The sequence below is a fragment of the Gracilinanus agilis genome, chromosome 2, assembly GCF_016433145.1.
Source record: "Gracilinanus agilis isolate LMUSP501 chromosome 2, AgileGrace, whole genome shotgun sequence".
Classification (NCBI taxonomy): Eukaryota; Metazoa; Chordata; class Mammalia; order Didelphimorphia; family Didelphidae; genus Gracilinanus; species Gracilinanus agilis.
In genome coordinates, this window is record NC_058131.1 from 116,573,050 (window position 1) to 116,597,390 (window position 24,341).

Here is a 24,341-nt window from a genome sequence, read left to right on the forward strand (position 1 = left end):
GAACCTGCTTGGCGCAGCGGAAGCCCACAGATAACCTCTAGAAAAAAAAGTGTCCTAAAGGCTTCGCCTAGACAGCTTCTCCAAGGGGGCTGTCACTCCCTCCCTTTCCTACCCACCTCCCTCTTCCCGCCAATTGCTGAACGCCATCAGGACGCCCTCCAAGTCCTCCGCGTCAATCCCTCTGCTGACCTACCGCCTCCAACCAAGGAGACCCACAGGCGGGGACTATTTGGCTCTGAAATGAACAGCGCAGGTAGAACAGGCAAAAGACAGTCGCTAAGCCTTGCGGGAATTGTAGTCTGAAAGCTAAACGAAATGCTACAGAGTTGGCCCAGAATAGAGAGAGCAAAAAACTACACACCCAGCGGTCTTGGCAACTAGGAATCGCTCCTCCTTCCGGCTAATACCTCTTGTCCCCTGCTTGGGTGCAGCTGCAGTTAGAGGTGACCTGCCTGGTTTACTGTAGGTGAGACTGGTCCGTTAGTCCCTGAAGTTGTCCACCTTCAGCCATGGTAAGTATCCTGGCCATTCTGCCTCCGCAGTTAGCTCTTTCACTGGTAGCCACGCCTGGGGCCTGGTTGGCCCTGAAAAATTGGGGGAGGGGTAGGCAAGGAGAAGAAGACAACTGTGCTAAATCGCTGTCCTCTTTCCCCCCGTCTGAAGCTTAAACCTGGGAGCCTTTGAGCTCATCTTGTCAAGACTATTTGAGTGACTGCTTGGGAAGGGATTGCTTTCTTCTGTTGAGGCTTACGGAGAAAGTGGTAATTCCCCCTTTATCCACCGCCAACCAGGAGGAAGGGTTTCTCCCCCGGGGTGGGGGACAATCTTGCTTCTTAGGACACCACACACATACACCAGGTGTGCTTTTTCATCTCTTTTAGGATTCTGCCCTGTTGGGCTAAAAGAGGTGACTGAAGGTTATTCACTTCGTACCCCGCTACTAGCCAGACATCGTTAAAAAATCCAGCATGCCAAAAGGAAAGATTTGCTTGTGTCCTATCCCCTTTAAGTTTCCATTTTATTTTTTTTCTGTGATATAAATAATAGCAAGGGAGACGGTTCCCGTGGGAAACCTTTGACTTGAGAAGGCGATGAGGTGGCTGTGAAGGTGGCGCTTTCAGGTGCCCCAGATTAAGATCTACATTTGTGGGTGGAAACGTTCAGCCATATCTCATTTCACAAATGTAACCAGATGTGTTCGGTGTGTCTTATTTTTATAAGTCTAGGATGTGTATTAGATTCTTAGTATCACTAAGCGAATATGCACCATTCTTTCAATGACCCATTTGTTATAAATCTGGAAGAAATTTGTTTTCATTGTGATGCTTTCTAATCTTTTAAGATCTGAGCTCTGGTTTCTTCTGATGGAAGGACAAAGGGCGGGGAAGGGAGTCGATGTTAAGTGTGACGTAGTCAGGATCTGCCTGCTTATTTAGGTGATGGGAGTAATTCAATAGAGTCCTAACAAAAAAATGTGGCTCCGGGTTCCAGATATTAGTTACTTGAATTAAACCTACTCTCCATTAAATTCCTACTCCCTGTTGTTAGATAACATCCTAAATGAATGGTATGGTAGTATTCAGCACAGTAATTGATTGGAGGAGCTTGTTATTATAGAATTTAATTTTCATTGTCAAGTAATTCAGAATTATAAAACTTTATAATAATAGGGATCTTAGAGATTATTTAATTCATTCATTTTACAAATGAGAAAACTGATAGTGATTATGTAACTTATCTCAAGGTCATTCAGCTACTTAATGACAAATTGAAGATCAGAACCAAATGTCGCAACTCTTTGGTTTGGTAACTCTTGGCTGCAGGAAACTGTTATCTAGATGGTATTTTTATTTTAGTAGGAGGGAAAAAAAAGAAATGTTGAAAGGAAAGATCCTAATTGTTAAACTTCTTTTATAGATACAAAAGCAGCTAAATATAATATAGTTAGAAAATGATTTAACTTGATTCTTTGCAAATACATCAGTGGAGCTATCCTGTATCTAATTCCTTGAAAGTCATTCTGTCGCAGAGATAAAGCAAAGAAAAAATAGTTAGAAGGGACCTTCAAATATAGTCCAGTTCTCTTCAGTGTACAAATAAGGAAACTGAGACTCAGGGAGAGTTAGGAGATTTGCTCAAGGTCAACTGCATAACATAGCTGGGATATGAATCCAGAATCCTTTATACCACATGACCTCCACAGAAATCCTGCGGAAGATAAGTGCTGTTCCTTGACTTCATTCAGTAGTACTAACTCAGAACTGTAGCTAGATCTCACTGGTTTAATTCCCCTGTTCAAGGTAGCATATGAAGAGAGCTTAATGGAAAAAGGAACCAAACAAACTTTGTACACAATTCACAAATGAATTATTTAAAGAGGAAATTTGTTGTTGGTACCTACTGTGGCTAACAAGTACAGCCAAAAAACAGTAAGGTAAAAGGACAAATAAAATTGCTTGTTCTTTTGGGTATCTTCAAAGGAAAACTGTAGGTAATTAGGAAGCAAGGAATATTTGTTACTGTTATGAGGAAAATTAAAGTTTAAATTAGGTTTTAATTAATTAGCTCTAATTTTCCTCATAACATTTTAGAAACATGATGTTGGTGCTTTAGCTTCAGAAGGCACAAAATATTCCCTTAACAACATATTTTTATAAAAGTAACAAATAATACTGCCCACATCAGAAGGAAGGTCATAAGTTCCATGCTAAATACAGAAAGGCATTCTTAATTTACATTGTGGAAGAATGCCCAGATAGGGTTACTATTATTTTCTACTCTAATTATTGGGCAAAAAGAAAAGGAAAATAATATATTCATTTCTTACCCTATTTTGTTTTTTTTCTTTAAAATTTATGATAGTATATACACACTTATAATACTTTAATCAAGTTGGGAATAAATTCAACATAATGGAAGGATAACTAAGATCTTTCTATTTGGTTCCATAGCCAAGAACTCAATATTTTTGAAATGATGATAATGGGAACTAACTGCATATTCTTATTAAGATAAATTTTTCAAATATAGCATGGATTCTATACATTATTTATGCATGAAGAGAACTGCTGTTAAGTAAGAATATGTGGCCAATATGGTTAAAAATACTTAGCTACATTCACCTTAAAAACTGAGATTTACTACTAAAATTAAGTCCAAGAAATTTGTTTGTCTAACAGTGACATTTTATAAAGGACCATATTTCATTACCTACTTGAGAAGGGGTTGGTATACCATGAAATTGTGTAGGAAAGCTGGAAATGAAACATAAGAGAACAGAATCCTCTGAAAATAGTAAAATGTTCAAAACAATGTAATTTAGTCAACTTTTATTCAAAACTATTTTTAATGTAAAATGAATAACTACCAGTAAATATTTGAATCCTCATTCTAGTATTCTAATACATTCTTGTATAACTTCTTAGAACCTTGTTTACTAACTTGTAAAATGAGGAAGTTAAACTAAGTGGCATTTGAGAGAACACTGGATTTGTATAGTTAGTTACAGGCTCTAGATTTGAGGGCTGTACTCTTCACCTTCCTTGTTCTGGCTGATGTGTGGCAGAGGAAAGAGCTCTTTAAGTGTAAATTCAAAGAATCTAGGTTTAGATCCTTGCTATGCCACCTGCTCAAGCTATGCTATCTAAGCCAAGCCTGTTAGCCCCTTGTGGCTTTCTCCTATAAAATGAAGGAGTTTGAATAAATCATCTTGGACAGCTCAGTGGCCCAGAAAATTGAGTGCCAAACTCAGAGTGGGGGGACCTAGGTTCAAATGTGGCCTCTGACTCTTCCCAACTGAGTGACCCTGGGTAAGTTACTTAGCCCCATTTGCCTAGCCCTTACCCATCTGTCTTAGAGTTGTAACTAAGATAGAAGGTAAAGGTTAATAATAATAATAATAATAATAATAATAATAATAATAATAATAATAATAAATCATCTCTCAGATCCCTTCCAGCATGGCTATGACCTTCAATAAGTCGTTTCAAGTAGTCTTTGAAAAAGGACTTATACTAAATGATCTCTAGGGTCCTTTTCATCCTAGAATATACTTGTGTGTCTGTTAAAATAATTTTCCTAAAGACAAAGAAGGAAGCTATCTGAAGAAGAATTAGTAGTACCCTTACCCTGTCAGTGCCAAGTACTTCAATTTTGAAACATACTCAGAGCATGTGACTGTTAAATTTAGCTTTATTATCCAGTCTCTAATTATCTGGCTGACTTAAATTGAGAGCATTCTCATTCTTAATCAAAAAAGGAACCAACATTTTTGTTTTATTTGCCTATAGAAATATATAATGTCTTTAACTACCAAAATTGGCTTCTTAGCAACTAAATGCTGTAAAAGTCCTTACTGGATAATGTAGAACCTAATAGGAGTTAGGTATGTGTTCTCTAAACGTACTCTGGTTCTTTTGTAATAAGGACATTTAAAGTTTTGTTGGGAGGAAGAAAGGACGGGGAAGGCAGTGAGCATTTATACAACACCTGCTGTGTTCTTTTACAAATATTATTTTATTTGATCCTTATAACAACCCTACTGTATAGGTGTTACTATTATCTTCATCTTATAATTGAGGGAACTGACACAAACAGAGGTTATTTGCCTTAAGTTTCTGGGGCTGGATTTCAAATCTGTTTTTCCTGACCCCATGCTCAAACTATACACTGTGCCATCTAGCTGCCTTTAATTGGAACTACAATGTTCCAACTTCATCTAAGAGGCAGGATTTCTGAAACAGATGTTATAAATACTAGTAGTTGTAGCCCACACTCTGTGATGAACCCCAAGTTTCTTAGTCTTTTAATTCATGTATATCTTCAAGTTGAAATGTTACACAACCATATTGTTTTAAGAGGAACCTTTGAGAATATCTAATCCAGTAGTCTTCAAGATATAGGCCAACAATTCCTAGGGATCCTCAAGTCCCTTCCAAAGGGTCCACAGTCAAAACCATTTTCATAATAATACTAAGACATTTTAATTTCTAATATGATAAATAAACAGATGCATAAACAAAAACTTTTGGAGAGGGAAGTCTTCCAAAATTTTAAGAGGTCTTCTCTAGGATCTTGGCTCTAAAGAGCTCAAGGACAGTATACTGATCTAGTCAGTCATCTCATTTGGCAGATGAGGAAACTGAGACATAGAGACATTAGTTGATTTGTCCAAGGTCACCTCATTAGTAAAAGAGCAAGATCAGTACTAGAACCCAGGCCTTTATGATTCTTCACACCAGGCTCCTTCTACATGTTTCAGAATAGAGACCTTGAAATAATTTCAGTAAACATTATACACCTATTCCAACTAAAACATTTTGAAATTATAATTCTCATTTTGTAATAGGGTGTGGGGTTTTGTTTTTTGTTTTTGCTTAATCATTATTTTCACAAAGTTTTTTTTGTTTGCTTAATTTTTTTCTTCCAATTGAGATTCCAAGTAGATTTTGAGGTTTAGGGAAGAAAAGGAGAATGATAAGAGCCATCAGAGCACTTCCAGTAACACATAATTCAGAGACCAGTAATATAAGTAAAACAATATAGTCACTGCCTTAAGAGCAGAAATGTAATATTTTTGGAAATTTTAGAAGGCTTATGAGAGCTTATAGTGCAGTTTGGGCATACCAAACTAAAGGTTTACTGAAAGGTTCACCAACACTGCCTTAGCACTTATCCTCCAAATGACTGAGGAATTCTGATCAATGGAGAGTTTATTCACTCACCAGGAAGTGAGTTCCCTATGCCTAGTAAATCACTTATGATTCCTATATTCAGGTACATAGGGAAAAATGTTTTGGGAGAAAGTGAAAATAGGTATGATATTTTGAAAAGATTGAAATGTGTATAATATATTTTATTACCCAGGAATATATTATATATGTAATTTGGCTTGCTTATATATCATGTTTAGTATGGAGGTGTGAAGACCTGGAAAAATTCAAAGGGAAAGACTTTTTCCAGATTTTCTTCTGGGATAAATGAGGAATTCCTGGTCTTCAGTAAGTCTCTGGGAGAGAACCATTTTTCAATGTATAAACAACTTTGATCTTCCATTCAACTATCTCTTCCAGTCAAAATTTAAAGCAAAGTGAAACAGTAGAATTCTTTCTCAAGCCCTGGTTAGAATATATTAATGAGACCATGTTTGTAATTTTCTTTCTGTGTGTCACCCTCTTGTATGACCACAGATGGCACTCCTAATACAGTGCTTTCACAGTGCTCCTGCATGAGTGCTTATATCAGAAGAGGAACTAGGCCAGAAGACATTTATGTATCTGTAGAGATTCTTCATGCTAATGGAAAAATATGAAGTATATAAGCCATTAGTGGATCATCTTTATATATATTAAGTTGTTTTCAAAAGGAATTAGACTCTATGATAATGATAAGCCATTTGTTATTGTATTTGATATTTTGTATGTATTATGTTTAATATTGTTCCCTTCCTGTTTTCATGAAGAGGCAACTAAGTGATTCAATGGATAGAGTGCCTGAAATCAAGAAAACCAGAGTTTAAATCTAGCCTCAGACCCTTACTAGTTGTGTGTTCTTGAGCATGTCATTGACTTACCTGTTGCCTGCTTCATTTTCCTCAGCTGTTTGAGTCCCAGAATTCTCAGGAAGAAATAACAAAATTTTGTTTTCAGCATCCAATTTCTATCTTGTGGCTAGCTGCTATAAATAATCTTGACCCTATGAAAACTGAAAAGAGCAATTGAAGAAGATGTGAATTGTTTTGATTAAAACCAATCTGCTCAAGGAAACTAGTGCTTCTAATTCAGTGCAGGGATAAGAATTCTTTTCTTTCTAAAGACCTTTCACTTTCAGTTCATACTGTGGGATGCAGCATTACCGTATTATCCGTCAGCAATCCCTTTCTTCCTAACACATTTTAGCAATAACATTTCAAACAAAAATGCAAATCTGTTTTCCTTCTTCTAAGATGCAGGATTCTATTATACAACAGGGTGGGGGCAGAAATCTGTTTGAAAGTTAAATGATTTAAAGTATAAATAATCACCAAAATTATAAATGTTCCACTATAAATTCTTTAAAGTGCAATCTTTCATAATATGCTTAATGTGAGTTATCATCATTTTTGTCAAAAGCATAAAAATACATAAACATATGTACATGGGGATATATAATTATACTTGTAAAATTTCGAATGTATAATATTACCAGAGCAAAGTAACATTTACTGGAGTGCAATTTGTCTTTTTTAAGGGTGACTCCAGTCCCGTCAGAGTCCTAGTAACTGGAGCAGCTGGTCAAATTGCCTACTCTCTTCTTTACAGTATTGCTAAGGGAGATGTCTTTGGGAAGGACCAGGTAAGAGTACTTAACAAATATTTATTGAATTGAATTTTATCTATCTGTACCTATTTAACTTTACTCTTCCTTAATTTTCTGAGGAGAGAATCCTTCTGGACATACTCCTTGATACTGAGGGATGAAAATGTTCCTGAATAGATGGTTATGAAGTTTTATTTATTTATTGTTGTTATATATTCCTATATAACGTGTATATAATATTTTAAATACTTTTTATTCACAAAACTGCACATTCCTTCAAAGAGAAAAAAAAAATTCAAGTGATGAAGATAAGGACAACTGCTCTTGCCTCCCCAGAGGTATAGATTTAAAATCAGAAAGACAAGTTTGAGTATTGGCTCTGCTGCTTAATATCTGTGTGACTTTTGTAAATCTCTGGAAATATGGAAGGCACAGATGTTTTAGCTATACCATGGATATAGTAATATTCATGCTGCCTAACTTGTTATAATAACTCCTATTTATATAGCATTTGTAAATGACAACTCTGAAGTATAAGTCGAGCATTAGCCTCAAGTTATAACTGAGGAAGCCGAGTCTAAAGGTGATGAAGTGATTGACTTAAGGTCACACAGTTAATAAGTTGCAAAGCTTTGTTTCAGGCCCAGGTCCCCTGACTGATTCCCTGCTCTTTCCCTCTATCTGCCTTGCAGAGTTATTGTGATAATAAAATGGAATGACGTAAACTGTAAAGGACTGTGTAAACTGAAGATCTTGTTATTAACCAGTTCCTCCTGCCTGGATGGCGTGTGCTTGCTGGATCAGGCATTTGCACTAAGAGAGCAAATAGGGACTTATTTCACCCAATATGTAAAAGTTTGCTCTTATGAAATTGCTAAGGAAGAGCCTTCAGTGGTTCAGAAATGTCAAGTCTAAAATATAACTTCCACAATCTTTTTCTTCTCCTCATGGCCAGGTTATAAGATACTGTTACAGTGGGGGATAAATATGTTTCATTAGCCTATATAGCTTCTGCAGCCACTAATGAACTTAGTAGTGACTCCGGAAGTCACAGAAATATTGTTTTGTTGTGTTGCAACATGTGGTCTTCATTGTATATCATAGACTGATTCCACTTCTTTATAGGAAAGTATCCAATGATAGAAAGAGTACCCTGCTCTATGCACAGATAGACTTAATCCAATACCCTAGGTCTAGGCATATACATTAGAACCATACTCATAATATCATCTCCTTCAATGTTCTGAAGAGAGTAAGAGTTTCTAGATTTGGAGGAGAGGAAAACTGGTAAAAAAAAAAATTGGAGGAGAGGACTTCAGGAAAACTAGCAACCCAAAATTCATCAGAATTCATCACCACAGATGAGTATATACCTATCCAAATGCATTTCATTGGAATATGGGTTCACATATACTAAGTCTACCATAAGGACACCCAAAATATCAAAAGTGCCAAGCATTAAATGTATCAAAACAGGTAACATAACAAATAATCTTGAACATTTCAGTATGTTTACTGTCACCAAAACCTGTATTATGAGTTTCTGTTGTACTTACTGAATGTTCTTTTATAGTATTGTATGATGCAATGTGTATCTTGAAAAAATAGTTTTAAATTTTAATAACAATCAGAAACAAAGAAGCCATAGATAAAATCTTCCTTAAATTCACTAGCCTGGAACTGAAAAAAATTGACTAGGCCAAGTTGAAAAGTTTAATAAACAACTAAATATAGTCTGCTTTTTCTGTCACCTTCAAAGCCTACTTGAATTTCCTTGACTTTTTGCCCTGTTTTTCTTCCTTTATTTTCATTTTTTATGTAGTTGTAATCATTATTTATGCAAGTCTAGTACTGATTTTATTCTGTCACCTCACATAGCTTTTTTGTTTCACATTAATCTTAATGGCATTATAACTCCATTAATTTGCCATGTTTTCAGTCATTCTGTCATTGTTGGGTCTATAAATTGTTTCTAGTCTTTCAGTTTCAATAGAGCAAATATGAATACTTTTGCATAGCTAGAATCTTGTATGTTATTTTTGGACTCATCCCAAATCCCAACATTTGGGATAGCTAGGTCAATAGGTGTAATCAATTTTCTAACTCTTATTGAAGATTAGCATATTATATTCCAAAACATTTGCTCCAATCTGCAATCCTACTAGTAATATAGCAGAATTTGTGATTCCCCACAACCTCAAAAAGATGAGGCTATATCATTTTATTGCTATTTTTGCTATTCTAGTACTTATAAGGTAATTGTCCTGATTTGCATTTCTCTGATTATTAGGAAGTTTGAGTTTCGTGTAGTTAATAGAAGTTTGCATTTCTTTTCCTTCATAAATTGTTTTCATGTTTGTTAGCCATTATTCCATAGAGAACGTATATTGTATATATACATTCATATGGATACATGTGTTTATATATAAACATATACAGTTTGTTTTTATACATTCTGGATATTGGACTTTTTCTGATATGTTTTCTTCAGATATTTTCCCCTAATCTGCATTTGCTTGATTAAAAAAAAATCCTTCTTATTCATAATTGAAATAAGCATGTTCTTTTTTCTTCTAGTCTTTAACATTAATTTTAAAATATTTATATTTGATTATCTAGTTATAACTTATTCTGATGCATAGTTTGCAGTATGGACTCAAAGATCCCTCTATTTAACTGCTGTAGTTATAGTCCAGGATGGAATGAGACAATGACTTGCTTACTCAACAATTCTGAAGAGTTCAGCCATACTATATTTTTACTTGTACTTACCTTCTTACTTGTCCAAGATTCCTGTGTTAACCTGAAATCATATTGAGGAGGAGATTCATAACAGAGAGAATAGGGAACTAAGCCAGTTTGGACTTAGGTCAGATGTAGATTAATGACATATTAAATAAAACTTTTTTTTTCCTGGCAGAATGGTGCCTAAACAGAAGATTGTGTGTGTGTGTGTGTGTGTGTGTGTGTGTGTGTGTGTGTGTGTGTGTGTGTTTTTCCCAGTACTGTTTTCTCTATTCTATATTATTGATCTGTTCCTCTCTTCTTTTTTTTCTAGTACCAGATAGTTTTTAAACAATTACTTCTTTGTTAATACATTTTAGTAAGTGATTATATTAGTCCTTCTTTTCTAGTTTATCTACTTGGTATTGTTAGCCACATATTTTTCCTCTGTGAATTTGTTATGATGATATAATTCAGTGAAATAACTTATTTGGATTTTGATTGATAAGCTCTGTAAATTGGTTTGGGAAATAAATATTGTGTTATAGCTCTCTTAGAAAAATTGCCTAGTGTGGAGAATATGATGTAAATTTACATATAAAACATTTGGGAAGAAATGGAATTTTTTATTGTTGTTATTTTAGCAGGACATAACTTAAATATTGGGGTGCTGTCTTTGTTGTTTGCCAGGCTCTTATTCTTGTCTTGTTGGATATCACTCCCATGATGGGTGTGCTGGATGGTGTAGTAATGGAACTGCAAGACTGTGCTCTTCCTCTCCTGAAAGGTTAGTTACTGGACACAAAAGGCTTCTGTGGCAGAATTCATCAGCTTCACAAAACAAGTCAAGTGGTGAATGCCTTAGTTGTTTATTAAAGTATGAATCACAAGACAGTAAGATTTTATACCAGAAGTGAACAGCCTGCCAAAGGGTTCTATTCAGAATTCATCAGTAGTCTCAGCAAAGGACTTGAGCGAAACAATCACAAAATGTCTAAGCTCAGAGGGATTTTATCACTTAACTCCCTCATCTGATAGATAAGGAAACTAAGGCCCATAGAGTCAGTCAACAATCACATATTAAGTACATGCTATTTCCCAGGTTCTGGGGTACCTCTTTGCACCATGGCTCCAGTTCACCGTTCCAGCCTTATTTGACATTATTCCCTTTAAATCCTCTGTGATCCAGACTCCAGAGCATAACTGTACTCCAGTTGTGACATTGTCTCTTGCCTCTGAACAAGCTTCCCTCCATTTCTGTGTTCCCTCCTCCTTTCTACCTTTGAGAATCCTTACCAAGTGCTACCCTCTGTGAAGCCTTCTATGATGCCCTGAATTGTTAGAGCAGTCTTCCTCCTTCATTCCCTACGTTGTATTCTACTTATCTAAGTACGTGTTTTATCCCTCCAGTAGAGTTAAAGCTCCTTGAGGGCAGGGACATTTGTGGCATCATTTAGCCTGATACTTCAAGGATCTAATTTTGTCAACTTGGCACTTCTGTCATAAACACAGTTTGCTCCTCCACTGCTACGTAGATGTCAGACTAAGGAATTCATATTTTATCCTTGAGATAATAGGGAGTACTGAGGATTCTGAAACAGGAGATTAGTAGTGTGAGACTTATGCTTTAGGAATGATTAGGAATTCAAGAAAGAAGTTCATGCTGTGTATGTATAGATTTAAGAATTATTTGGGTAAAAATGATAATTGAACCCATGGGAACTGATGAAATTGTTTAAAGAAAAAGAGAAGAAAGCCCTTAGGGGAAACCCACACCAAGATTGTGGGAGCAGGATTAGGAATGAGTGAAGGAGGCTGAGTGGGGTGGTCAGAACTAGGAGAGGAGTTTCACAGGAATAAGTGTGATCAGCAGTGTCAAATCAGCAAGATCCAGGAGTATGAAAAATGAGACAAGTCCATCAGCATTATCAGTTGAGGTGATTTCTGAAAGTAGTTTCAGTAGAATTGATTGGTTGGTTAGAAACCAGATTCTTAGGAAAACTAAGAAGTTAGTGGGTAGTGAGGTGAGGGGGGGAAGGAGGGAAAGAACAAGCATAAATCACTGGCCTCAAAACTTCTTTGATCTTATACTCCAAACGTAACTCCCCCACAGTCTACTGTAATTTGTGCATTATGAACCATACATATATAGATATTAGAAAAGAATGAAATAAAGTTGAAACAAGCAATTCATCTTATTTATCATACAAAAGCTCATTTTCCCTGAACTGAGGGATTTAAAGGGCATCTACTACTACTGCATTGGGAGCAGGGGCCACGTGAGAAAGACTCCCTGCCCTTCCTGCTGGTGCTGCTGAGGTAGGAGAAAAAGAGAGGAAGAGCAAGGGGCTTGGCCCTCCCACCCAGGTAGAGGAATGCCAGTGACTGAAAATGTGTTGCACAGTTGGGTTGCTCTCAAGTGCTAATAATTGCTTTATGCACTTGGCCTGTGTGCCTCCTACAACATTCAAACTCCCATTTAGAGATAACTAGTATATGTGATTAGGAATTTGGCATTGAAAGGGTGGGAGGGAAATAGAGGGAAAGTGAAGGTAATCAAGGAGATCACAAGATCACAGGGTTAAATTATTTTATTTGTTTTTCTTTTAAGGATGAAAAGGTATGAGCATGTTTGTAGACAGTAGGAAAGAGGGCATAAGTAAGGCAATACCAAAGAAGAGACAAGAAGAGTTTGGGTCAAGGCAAGTGGGAGAAACAGGGAACAGTGGAGAGCTTCTGAGGTGTGGCATAGGAGAGTTATGGAAGCTGGCACCAGATGACCACAATGTTCTTACCCTTGCCACCCCAACCAGTGCACAATGGTAAAATGAAATTGTTGCGAAAGTGTCAGATGAGAGGATCCTATAGATGTTAATTTCTGATGAGCTTTCGTTTTTGTCTGTCTTACAGATGTTATTGCAACAGATAAAGAAGAGGTTGCCTTCAAAGATCTGGATGTAGCAATTCTGGTTGGCTCCATGCCAAGGAAGGAAGGCATGGAGAGGAAGGACTTACTCAAGGCAAATGTGAAGATTTTCAAATCCCAGGGAATGGCTTTGGAAAAATATGCCAAAAAGACTGTTAAGGTGACTTGACTGGTTCTTTTCTTTTCTAACTTGAAACATCTCCTGCTTTCAGCAGAACAGACAGAAATGGTTTTTTGGAGATCTTCTGCATTAGTAAACACAGACAGTACTTAAATAATGCATGGTCTATTTTTTTCATAGTAAGTCATTTCTTTTTCTGTTTTATTTTTATGAAGTTGTGGAAATCCTTTCACAAAGGTCCCAGGAAATGTATAGAGCTTTTTAAAGTGAGGTAACAACTTCAAACCTCTTAAAATTATCCTCAAAGACTTAAAGTTGCTGATATTTTACTTTGCAGTATAACAACAAAGGCAACAAGCATTTACTAAACATTTATGGAATAAAAGGCACTGTGCTAAGTGTTGGGGACACAAGTACTAGCCAAAAGTAATGGAGGAGATTACATGCTAATGGGGGAAGATAACAAACAAAAGAGAAATGAAAGAAGGGCTTGGGGGATGGGAATAGAATACCATGTGGGGACATGGTTTTGAAGTCAAGAAAATCAGGAACGAAAGCCAGAGGAGAATGAAGATTGGCTATCCAGTGTCGTTCCTCAAAATATAGGTGCTAGAAGGCACTCTTCTATGGGAGAAGGGGACTGGATTGGTAAAGGGATATTCTAAAATGAGAAGGCCACGAGGTAGATTGGATATTCCAAAGTGAGATTGTGCTAAGAGCCAGGGGAAATTCCAAGATGAAAGAGCAGCTGAGACATAGTTTTAAAGTCTGAAAAAACCAGTAGCAGAACCAGGAGAGAGGGAATATAGATGAGTTCTTGAATATTACATTATTACAATATTACAGCCAATCAGCTGTACGTTTATTCAGTGGTATAGGTAGCAGACACAGAGTAATAAAAATGAAAAGATCTCATAATTTTCTTCCCCTTAGGCCTTGCTAAGTTATATGAAATAGATCAGTGAATGCAGAAGTAGCATTTCAAGTAATGCCCACGGAGATGTATTCATTTGTCCCTTAAAATTGTCTGAAAGAATTCAGTATGTTTGTTGTAGATTTTGAGAACTCTTATTTTGATGCCTTCGATGAAGGTGACCCTGGGTTCTTAAGGTTTTGCTAGTAAAATTCAGCAGGGTCTGGCTGTAGTAATAATAATGATGATGATGATGATGATGATGATGATGATGATGATGATGATGATGATGATGATGATGATGATGATGATGATAGCAACTAGCATCTATGTAGTATTTTAAGGTTTGTAAAGCACTTAACAAATATCTCATTTGATCTTCAATAACAACCCTGGGAGGTAGGTTCTATTGTTATTCCCATTTTACAGATGAGGAAACTGAGGGAGGCATATGTTAAGTGACTAGTCCAGAGTATAGAACTAGTAAAGTCTGAGGCAGGATTTAAATTCCTTCTTGTTCCAAATCCAGCATTTCTGTCCACTATGTCACCTTGCTAATCTCTACTAAGCTGGAAAGGCTTTGAGTGTAGGTCTAATGTTGGGTTGTTGTGACTTTCACCTAAACACCAGCCCAGCCAAGTTAAGAAAAATTTGTCACCCTGTGTAGCCAAATTGATAATGAACCTTTTAGCCAGAGAGTTGGCCATCTCCTAAAGTATAGAAGAATTGCAGTGGGTCCATGGAGGAAATAAATACACCTTTGTAAATCATGGATAATTGAAGTATTTGATGAGAAGATACTTCATTGTTGGACCATACTGTTTCCCTGTCATTAACACAATAATAATTTATTAGCTTAATATTAATTCTTTAATAAAATAAACCCTTATTTAAGAAGAAGTGAATTGGAACCCACTCTTTCAAAAATGGCAGATTTCAAGAAAGCAAATATAAGTCATCATTAGTTTAGTCCAGTGATGGGTAAACTGCGGCCCCCTGAAATGTTCTATCCGGCTGCCCAACATTAATTCCTAATCTGACTAATACAATGAGTAGGATACAATACAATGAAACTTCGAACGAGTTGTCTTAGAAACAGACTGAGAGATGACATTTCCTTTCCTTTGGCCCCCTCTTTAAAAAGTTTGCCCATCACTGGATTAGTCAAAACTGTAACTTCCCAGAATGAGTCCTGAAAAAACAGACATGATTCATTGCACTGTCTATACTCATGGTCCAGTACGAAAGGTTATTGGCAGCAACCAGTAATATGCTAAAGGCTCTGTTACTAAACAAACATCAAGCTAGGTTTATTGCTATCTACCTCCTAAGGCAAGAAAAAGAACTTCCTCATCCACACACATTTAATTAAGACTCATTTTTTTCAAAACATACTATTCTCTTTCTACTCTTTGATTTGGTTTTCATTGTGTGGCAGGTATCTTAAAATATTTCCCCCCAAAAGGGGAATGTCACATGACATTTAATGAAGTTAATTGTATAATGTTCTCTCTTACTTGCCTTCTAGTTCCTCTTTTGAATTTCCTAAAAAGTTCATTTTTCTCACTTCCTAACTTTTTTTTTTTAACCCTTGTACTTCAGTGTATTGTCTCATAGGTGGAAGATTGGTAAGGGTGGGCAATGGGGGTCAAGTGACCTGCCCAGGGTCACACAGCTGGGAAGTGGCTGAGGCCGGGTTTGAACCTAGGACCTCCTGTCTCTAGGCCTGACTCTCACTCCACTGAGCTACCCAGCTGCCCCCTCACTTCCTAACTTTTTGAAGACAGTAATGAATATTATTGGGATGGATGTCTTTCGAAGAAGGGTATTACTTCAGATTGCTTTATTAAATTGAGATTGCTCAAAGATCAGCACTAGTTAAGAAGCTCATCTTTACTCTTCTTCTGCTTAATTTGTGGGAACCAGATTCATTGCCTTTACTTACACAGTAACCAAAAGAAATTTGATTTCTTAGAAGATAGCCACAAGAAATAGGGTTTTGTGCATGGATCCATTTTTCCAATAGATATGTAAAATCTTCTATGTGTCCATGTACCTTTTATGGCAAGTGGATGGTGATCAATGCTAACTGTTCTCTAGGACCACAAGATACAAAATGGAAAGAGACTGACCTTAGCTCTAAGACTTTAACAAACAGAAAATAACTTGTTGATTAATGGTAGTTTTCTTCTGAGTGTCACAATGACCAAGCACCAATAAAAATGGAGTCAAGTCTTAAGAGGTAAAGCCTGACAGCAAACTAACGTCAATGAACTTATTTTGTTCATATGAGTTTTGTGATAATCATTCCACAGATAATCACATCCCTCCTCTCCAAACTTACTCCTACTCATTAGCTGAGAAGGCTATTCCAGTTCATCAAGATATTGATAATTCTGATTCATGCTTCCTTCTTTCTCTTCTCCTCTTTGCCAGGTTGTGGTGGTTGGAAATCCAGCCAATACCAATTGCCTGACAGCTTCAAAGATGGCCCCATCAATCCCCAAGGAGAACTTCAGCTGTTTGACTCGCCTGGATCATAACCGAGCTAAATCTCAGGTGAGCAGAATTGAGTGCCAAACCAGCCATTTTCGACTCCAGCAAGTAATTAAGAAGGTCATCCACCATGATCAGGTGGGATTTATACCAGGAATGCAAGGATGGTTCAACATTAGGAAAACCATCCACATAATTGACCATATTAACAGTCTAACAAACAAAAATCACATGATTATCTCAATAGATGCTGAAAAAGCCTTTGACAAAATACAGCATCCATTCCTATTAAAAACATTGAAAAGTATAGGAATAGAAGGACCCTTCCTAAAAATAATAAACAATATATACCTAAAACCATCAACAAGCATTATATGCAATGGGGATAAATTAGAAGCCTTCCCAATAAGATCAGGAGTAAAACAAGGATGCCCATTGTCACCTCTATTATTTAACATTGTACTAGAAACACTAGCAGTAGCAATTAGAGAAGAAAAAGAAATTGAAGGTATCAAAGTGGGCAAGGAGGAGACTAAGCTATCACTCTTTGCAGATGATATGATGGTCTACTTAAAAAATCCTAGAGAATCAACTAAGAGGATGGTAGAAATAATCAACAACTTTAGCAAAGTGGCAGGATACAAAATAAATGCACATAAATCATCAGCATTTCTATACATTTCCAACACATTAGAACAGCAAGAGGTAGAAAGAGAAACACCATTCAAAATCACCCTAGACAATATAAAATACTTGGGAATCAATCTAACAAAACAAACACAGCTATTATACAAAAACAACTACAAAACACTTTCCAAACAAATAAAACTGGACCTCAACAATTGGAAAGCCATTAATTGTTCATGGGTAGGACGAGCTAACATAATAAAAATGAACATCCTACCCAAATTAATTTACCTATTTAGCACCATACCTATCAAATTACCAAAAAAACTTCTTTACTGAATTAGGAAAAACTATAACAAATTTCATCTGGAATAACAAAAGATCAAGAATATCAAACCAGCCATTTTCTTGTTAATCTCCTTCCAACTTAAAAAATCCCAGCTAGCAAAGTTGTTTCATACTAACTATTTAAAGTATTTTGTGAATTTTTGGGTAGGCAAGTAGTAACCAGTTTCTGGGGGTTTTGTTAGGTATGTATTACAATCTATATTTTTAAATTTTTAATTGATGCTAAGTAGCTTTTTTACTTTCTGTACTCAAATAAAAGTATTCATCATCATGATACTCTCCTGGCTAATGGAGCTGCAGCTCCTTCTGATGTGCTCTATTCCCTGTACTTCAAAGAGTTCCTCAGTCTTCTTCCTCCAGCATGTCTAACTTAACCTGATCCTTTTTTTATTTTTAAAGATTTAATAGGCTGTGGGTAGTCTGCCAAAGAAACTGAGAACTTTCCTTTTCAAAGCAGAGAATAAGGTGGAAGCTGAGTTTAAAAAAAGTTGAAGAACCACCACATTGGCCACGGTCTGTTCTTTAACCACATGTCAAGAGAAGAGCTGGCAGGTGGGAGGGTAGCAGAGCAGACTCTGGTTTCATCAGACAAAGGAAACCATTTCAGATTTGCTTTATTAAATTGAAGTTGGTCAGAATGCTAGTTTGCATATTGGAATGATCTCAGAAAAATCATAATTTGCCCCAGATTATCTTACTGAGTGGTTACTTTTGTCCAAGTGACTAAAACTATTATCATTATGATGATGATGATGATGATGATGATGATGATGATGATGATGATGATGATGATGATGATGATTCCATAGATTAGGTCAGAGGTTTAATATATGGCCCACACCAGATTAAAATGTAATTGGGAAATATTTGACCAAATTAATAAAAATACAATAATTACCTTTTAAAACTATGTCCGTTTGCAGCCTGCAAGAATCCTTAAGAACAGATTAGTTCCCCATTCTCTGTACCCAATTTCTTTTTGAGTTTGACACGAAAGTAATAAATGACTTGTCCAGGGTCATACAGTCTATCCTTCTAAAGCTAGATTTGAACTCAGGTCTTCCTGACTCCAGGCCCAGTGCTATACTCATGGCACCATCTTTCACTGGGATAACAGGTCTTAGGACAGCCTTGTCAGCACTCATACAAGGATTCTTTTCCCAAAAGGAATTTTTATTTCTGAGTAGTCTGGTGTAGTAGATAGTCTCCTTCCTTAAACACTCACTGTAAGTCACACCACTTCTCCAGGCCTCAGTTTCCACATCTGTAAAATGAGGGAGCAGCCTTAGTCTGCCACAAGATGAAAGGAGAGCCGTCGCATTTCTGCCCCAGGAAGTGTCTGTCTGCCAAACCCTCAGCCCAGACGTCCGGAGAACGTGCCGGCCTTAGTTCCCTGGAAGGCCTTCAGTGTGGGCCGCCCGCACAGTTAGCCCCATCAGCCTGACACAGGCCGGGGGAGAGGCCGCACACCATCCCCCACATGGCAGCTCTGCACCAGAGCCGGGGCAGGAGCCAGGCCGGGAGCCGGAGCGAGGGGGCCGGCGGCCGGCTCCAAATGCCCACTTACACGCCTCCCCTCTGGGAGCCCCCACCGGCCCTGCGGAGCTCGGGAGAATACGGGGAGCAAAGGGGAGGCCAGAAGGAGCAGCGGGAGCGGGGAGGCTCACGGGGAGGCAGGCTGTCTCTGCACCAGGCTCTGGGCCACGTGCTGGGGACACCAGCACAGGCGAGAAAGGCCTCCCAACACTCCCAACACAGGAAACCCGCATCCTGTGCGGGCACCGACAGAGGCACTACCAGGGGTCCAGGCAGACAGCACCGCCGAGGGCATCAGGGAGGCTCCATGTAGCCGGGGGTCCTAGCAGTGTCCGGGAAAGCCAGGCATTGCACTCGGCACAGGGGTGGCCGTGCAGAAGCACAGAGTCTGGGAGACGGAGCCTTACATGGAAGGGATGACAGGTTAGTGCAGCTGAATTCTAGGGTATCTAATGTGCCAGAAAACAACAAAGGGATAGCGAGTCAGGCCTGGAGATGGGAGGTTCTGGGTTCAAATTTGGGCTCAGACACTTCCTAGCTGTGTGGCCCTGGGCAAGTCACTTCCCTCTAGTTGCCTAGCCATTACAGTTCTTCTTCCTTGGAACCCGTGAACTTAGTATCCATTCTAAAATTCTAATGTAGGGTTTTTAAAAAGAAAAAGACTACAAAGGTAGGAAGGGCCCAGGTTATAAAGGATCAGGAGTAGAGTGGGGTTCCTTTTGTTTTAGTGAACTTGTGACTTCAGTGTTTACCAAATTAGCCTCAACCAAGGACAGTGAATTGCAAATATAAAATTTAAACTTAGTTTTGGGAGATCACTATTGAGACCAGGAGTGTCTCATACTTTCCAAATATAAAGCCAGAGAATCTTAGTGCTAGACAGGCCCTTCGAGATGCCTCACCCAGCCCTGTCCTTGTGCATGTGGAGAAACCGGAGCTCAGGAGTCTGATGGGTCACCCAAATGTCCATAGCGGGCAAGGCATAAAACCGATTCTGGAGCATGTGGGATTCATACTCAGCTCCCCATCCTCCTCCCCGTGCTCCAAGAAGTCCTTCCTTTTCCTGTGGAAGGGTCTCTTCCGGCTGACCATTACGGTCTCCTTATACCAGGTGGCAATTTCTAATTTCCACAGTTTTAGAATATAATACACAACACAAAAAGTATCTATAGAGAGAAAAGCTAGACCTGGGGCTTCTCGGCTATAAGGACCACTTGCACCAGTAAACCCTCTATACTGACACAGGGCAGCACCTTCTCCACAACTTTTAGGTTTAGGGGGACGCCTGGGGCACTGAGTGCTTAAGAGACTTGCCTCGGGCAGTGTGGCTCAGAGACAGGACTTGAGCCAGGCTTCTTGTGTCCAAGGCTGGTTTTCTGTATAGTACACAAACTACTACTATGTACAAATCATTTCTTTAGCTGAAAGTGATGGATGGAGTTGAACGGGTTGGACTCTCTAATATTATGAATGATTATTGCATTGTACTATAGAAGTTACAGAAAGTAAAATTGATTTTGCACTGATCATATATTTGTATATGTAAGTATATATTTCTATATGCGGTTTCTTTTTTAAAATCAATTTATCTGTCAAAGTACTACACCAAAAACAAAAACCAAAAAACCAGACTACTTATTGTGAAGGCTACCCCCTAAAACCGATTATTTTCAGATTTCAGCAAAATGCTTAGATGTTCTCTCAAAATTTCAGAATTCTTTTAACCCTCATTTGAAGTAGATTCCAAATATGTATAGCGCATTAAAATAAAAGGAATTTGTCTTAAAATAGATGTTTTACATTCAATTAGATTGCTCTTAAACTTGGCTTGACTGCCAATGATGTCAAGAATGTCATTATCTGGGGAAACCACTCCTCCACTCAGTATCCAGATGTTAACCATGCCAAGGTTAACTTGCAAGGAAAAGAAGTTGGTGTTTATGAAGCTGTAAAGGATGACAGCTGGCTCAAGGGAGACTTTATCACGGTAAGAAAAAATCACTGAAGAACCTAAGCACTATTCTAAAGAACTCTGGGAAGATCCCCTGCCTTGGGGGCTCCTAGAGTTGGGGGACTCTAAATACATGAATAAACACTCGTGACCAGAAAGACACTGAGCCAGTCAGAGTGGTTACCTGGCTCATTTTTCACTGCTCAGTGCCAGTGTAGATGAGATTAGGAACAAAGCTTTCCTCATCAGCAGCAGGATTCTGAGCCTTTGCTCTCCATCCTTTCAGCACAAGTTATCCTTAGTTTACCCTTGTTAGCTGTTTTTGTTCTTAAGTTGTGTGTGTGTCACTAGATTATAAACATCCTTAAGGGAAGGAACTGGAGTGCTCCATGTTTGTTGTCTATGGAGCTAATTCTTGGGACTTGAGAATTTGGTCCTATTTGTGTTCCCAAGACATCTGGGGTTGGGGGAGATTATATTCTAAACTGAAGGGCCATCCCCCTCTCTTTTTGATCCGAACCTGAAGTTGGATCTTGGAAAAGAGATTAGTTTTGGTAGCCCATGACTTGAAATGTCAGGATCCAGTAATACTGTCATGGGATTGGATGTGGTTGAACCCATTGCCTCCATTCAGACTTTATTCCTGAAGTTAGCTGCAGCCCTTGCAAGAACAGGGTAGCTGGGTGGACGCTGCTGCAATTTATCAATCTCTCAGGCCCAGAAGACTCTCACAGGGTAGACACAGAAGAAGGTACCTGGGGGGTAGATCCAATTGTTATTGGGAGGAGACGTTACACACCACACGCCGATGCTTTATCGGCAGCATTTCCGTGTGGGGAAATCTAGATTTCAATCCCTCCCTCCCGGTATCTTCTGGTTAATATTCCTCAAATAATAAAGTACCTATTTGCATTTAGTTCATTGTTTTGTGAGTGACAGCCTTAAATAGATAGGAAATACGAGTAGCACAAGCAAGTAATCCATTTTTCTCCCCACTCCAGACTGTTCAGCAGCGTGGTGCAGCTGTCATTAAGGCTCGAAAATTGTCTAGTGCGATGTCAGCTGCCAAAGCAATCTGCGACCATGTCAGAGATATCTGGTTCGGAACTCCAGAGGTAATCACTGCGGGATTTCCAGAAATCTGAGGCAGGGGCCGGCCTTTATTTGCATATTTGTCACCTGCATTTCTCCAAGTAACCCATTACCTGCCGATTCCTCATCCTCAGGGTTCTACATTAACAAAGAATGTGGGTGGCAAGGGGGGTTTAAATTGTATTAACCCATGATTGTCCCTTAGAAGCAGGCAGCAAAACCGGGAGGCTGCGGGGGGGCAGAAGGGGTGGTGGCTTCCCATAAACTCTCGTGTTCTCTTCAGGGAGAATTTGTCTCCATGGGAGTCATCTCGGATGGCAATTCCTACGGCGTCCCCGAGGACTTGCTCTACTCGTTCCCTGTTGTAATCAAGGTAAGTATTGTGCTGCGGCTGCCTTGTGTTGGGCTCCTGCAGTGAGTCTGCCTGAGTGGCTCCTTGGTCAGAGAAAGGATGTGCCTCAGGCTCGGTGAATCAGAGCCCTAAGGGAGGCCGAGAGGGTCGAGGGGGGCGGGGCGGGGCGGGGCGGGGTGGAGAGCCCTGCGTTGGAGCTTGGCTCTTTGAGGGCAAATCACTGTCCTGGGCGGCTCTGCAGAGAATCTCCTCCTTCGGAGGACCCCACAGCAGGGACCCCATGGAGGTCTGAACAGCAACAACAATCCGACCCAGCAGGAATGTTGGGAGATTGTTTATTTCCTCAGGAAATACTTATTTCTTGAATGTTTACTCAGTATTTTCCCTCATTTCGTGTGCCTCGCTTGTAGATAGAGCACAGGTCGGCCACGAGGCTCCTCTCGTGTGGGGGTGGGGAGGGGAGGTCGGGCCGGGTACTGGGTGGTGAGGAGCTCCCTACACAGTTGCTATCCGACCTGGTCTCAGGTGTCACTGAGGGAAGGGAATAAGTATGGATGTCGCTGCAGGCACCCCTTGTGGGCAGGCCCTGCCCAAAGGGCTTCACTCTGATTATCTGGTGATCCTCTCAAAAACCCTGCGGGGCGCCCTCATGCCATTTTATAGTTGAGAATATTGAGGAGAGCAAAGGTTGCACGATTGACCAGATTTGGACTGGAACTTTCACTGCAGGCACAGCACTCACTTCACTCAGATCCCAGCTGCTTTGGCAGTGAGGTCTGTCATAGCTTTGGAGTTGAGGGGGGACCTTTGCAGTCATCAAATCCAAATGCCCCCTCCCCTACACCCACCTGGGCACCCCTTCCTTCCGGGGGAACTGAAGCCAAATGAGGTTCCATGATACTGACTTGCCATTATTCCTAACAGAATAAATCCTGGAAGTTTGTGGAAGGCCTCCCCATCAATGATTTCTCCCGCGAGAAGATGGATCTTACCGCAAAGGAACTGTCAGAAGAAAAAGAAACTGCTTTTGAATTTCTTACCATTGCATGACTAGACAAATATCATGATATTACAAAACACATAAAGCCCGAAGAATATAAATGTCGTCTTTAAACCTAGTACCAAATAATGATACTGTACTTGACAAAACTACTTATGAAAAACCATGCATTTTAAAAATTGTGTGTGCTTCTTGGTACAGATTTGTGCCTACTATATCATCATGTTATCAAATGGTGTTAGTGATGAAGTATAAATAAAAATGACCGACTCTAATTCAGGCTGTCTTCTTTTCTGTTTTCTCTGCAAGGGAGATGACTGAGCCAGTGGTTAACCCAGGCTGGAAGGGAAGGTTGACCAACTCCATTTCCAACCCAGACCAATTTACCCTTCAGGCATCCTTGTAGCAACCCCCCTCTCTGGTGCCAAATCTGTCATCAGCCCCAAAAACCTAAAGCCAAGCAGTCTCAGCCTCAGCACCCCCTGCTCAGCTGAAAGAGAGAATATTACTAATATTACATTATAGGTGAAATATTCAGATACATTTCAATTCAGAAACATCCAATTTTGGGAGAATTGGTCATTTAAGGATAAATATGTACTCTAAATTTGCATAATTCTTCAAATACCTTCATGGATAGTTTTTTATTTATATGTAATTTTAACTTAATTTTTACAAGACTGATTAACTATACAACTCCCTGAATAGGTTATTAGTCTTTTTTTTTTTTTTTAAACGGGAGGGACTCAAATCTCATGTATTTGATAGAAGTAGAACATAGGGCCTCCCAGTTCAACCTATGATTTTTACAAGTAACTATTCCCTTTGTAGAATTAAAAGGCAAAGACCACATCGCTGAGAATTTGCTTAAGATAAGGTCAAAAATTCTATCTGCGTGGAGATGATTACTAATCCTAAGGAAAAGTGCTGAGTATTTAATTTGTTGCCAGAAATTGTGT

The 24,341-nt window shown here is 38.9% G+C and overlaps 1 protein-coding gene across 1 annotated transcript; it reads left to right on the forward strand.

Annotated features, from left to right (window-relative positions):
* The first annotated feature begins 413 nt into the window (after positions 1-413).
* MDH1 (malate dehydrogenase 1) lies at positions 414-23,657 on the forward strand. Its single transcript, XM_044663379.1, has 9 exons — positions 414-512; positions 7,228-7,332; positions 10,711-10,807; positions 12,931-13,106; positions 16,417-16,539; positions 20,798-20,974; positions 21,940-22,053; positions 22,314-22,403; positions 23,307-23,657. The coding sequence occupies exons 1-9, from the start codon at positions 510-512 to the stop codon at positions 23,430-23,432; spliced, it is 1,011 nt and encodes a 336-aa protein (XP_044519314.1). The 5' UTR covers positions 414-509; the 3' UTR covers positions 23,433-23,657.
* Positions 23,658-24,341: the final 684 nt, after the last annotated feature.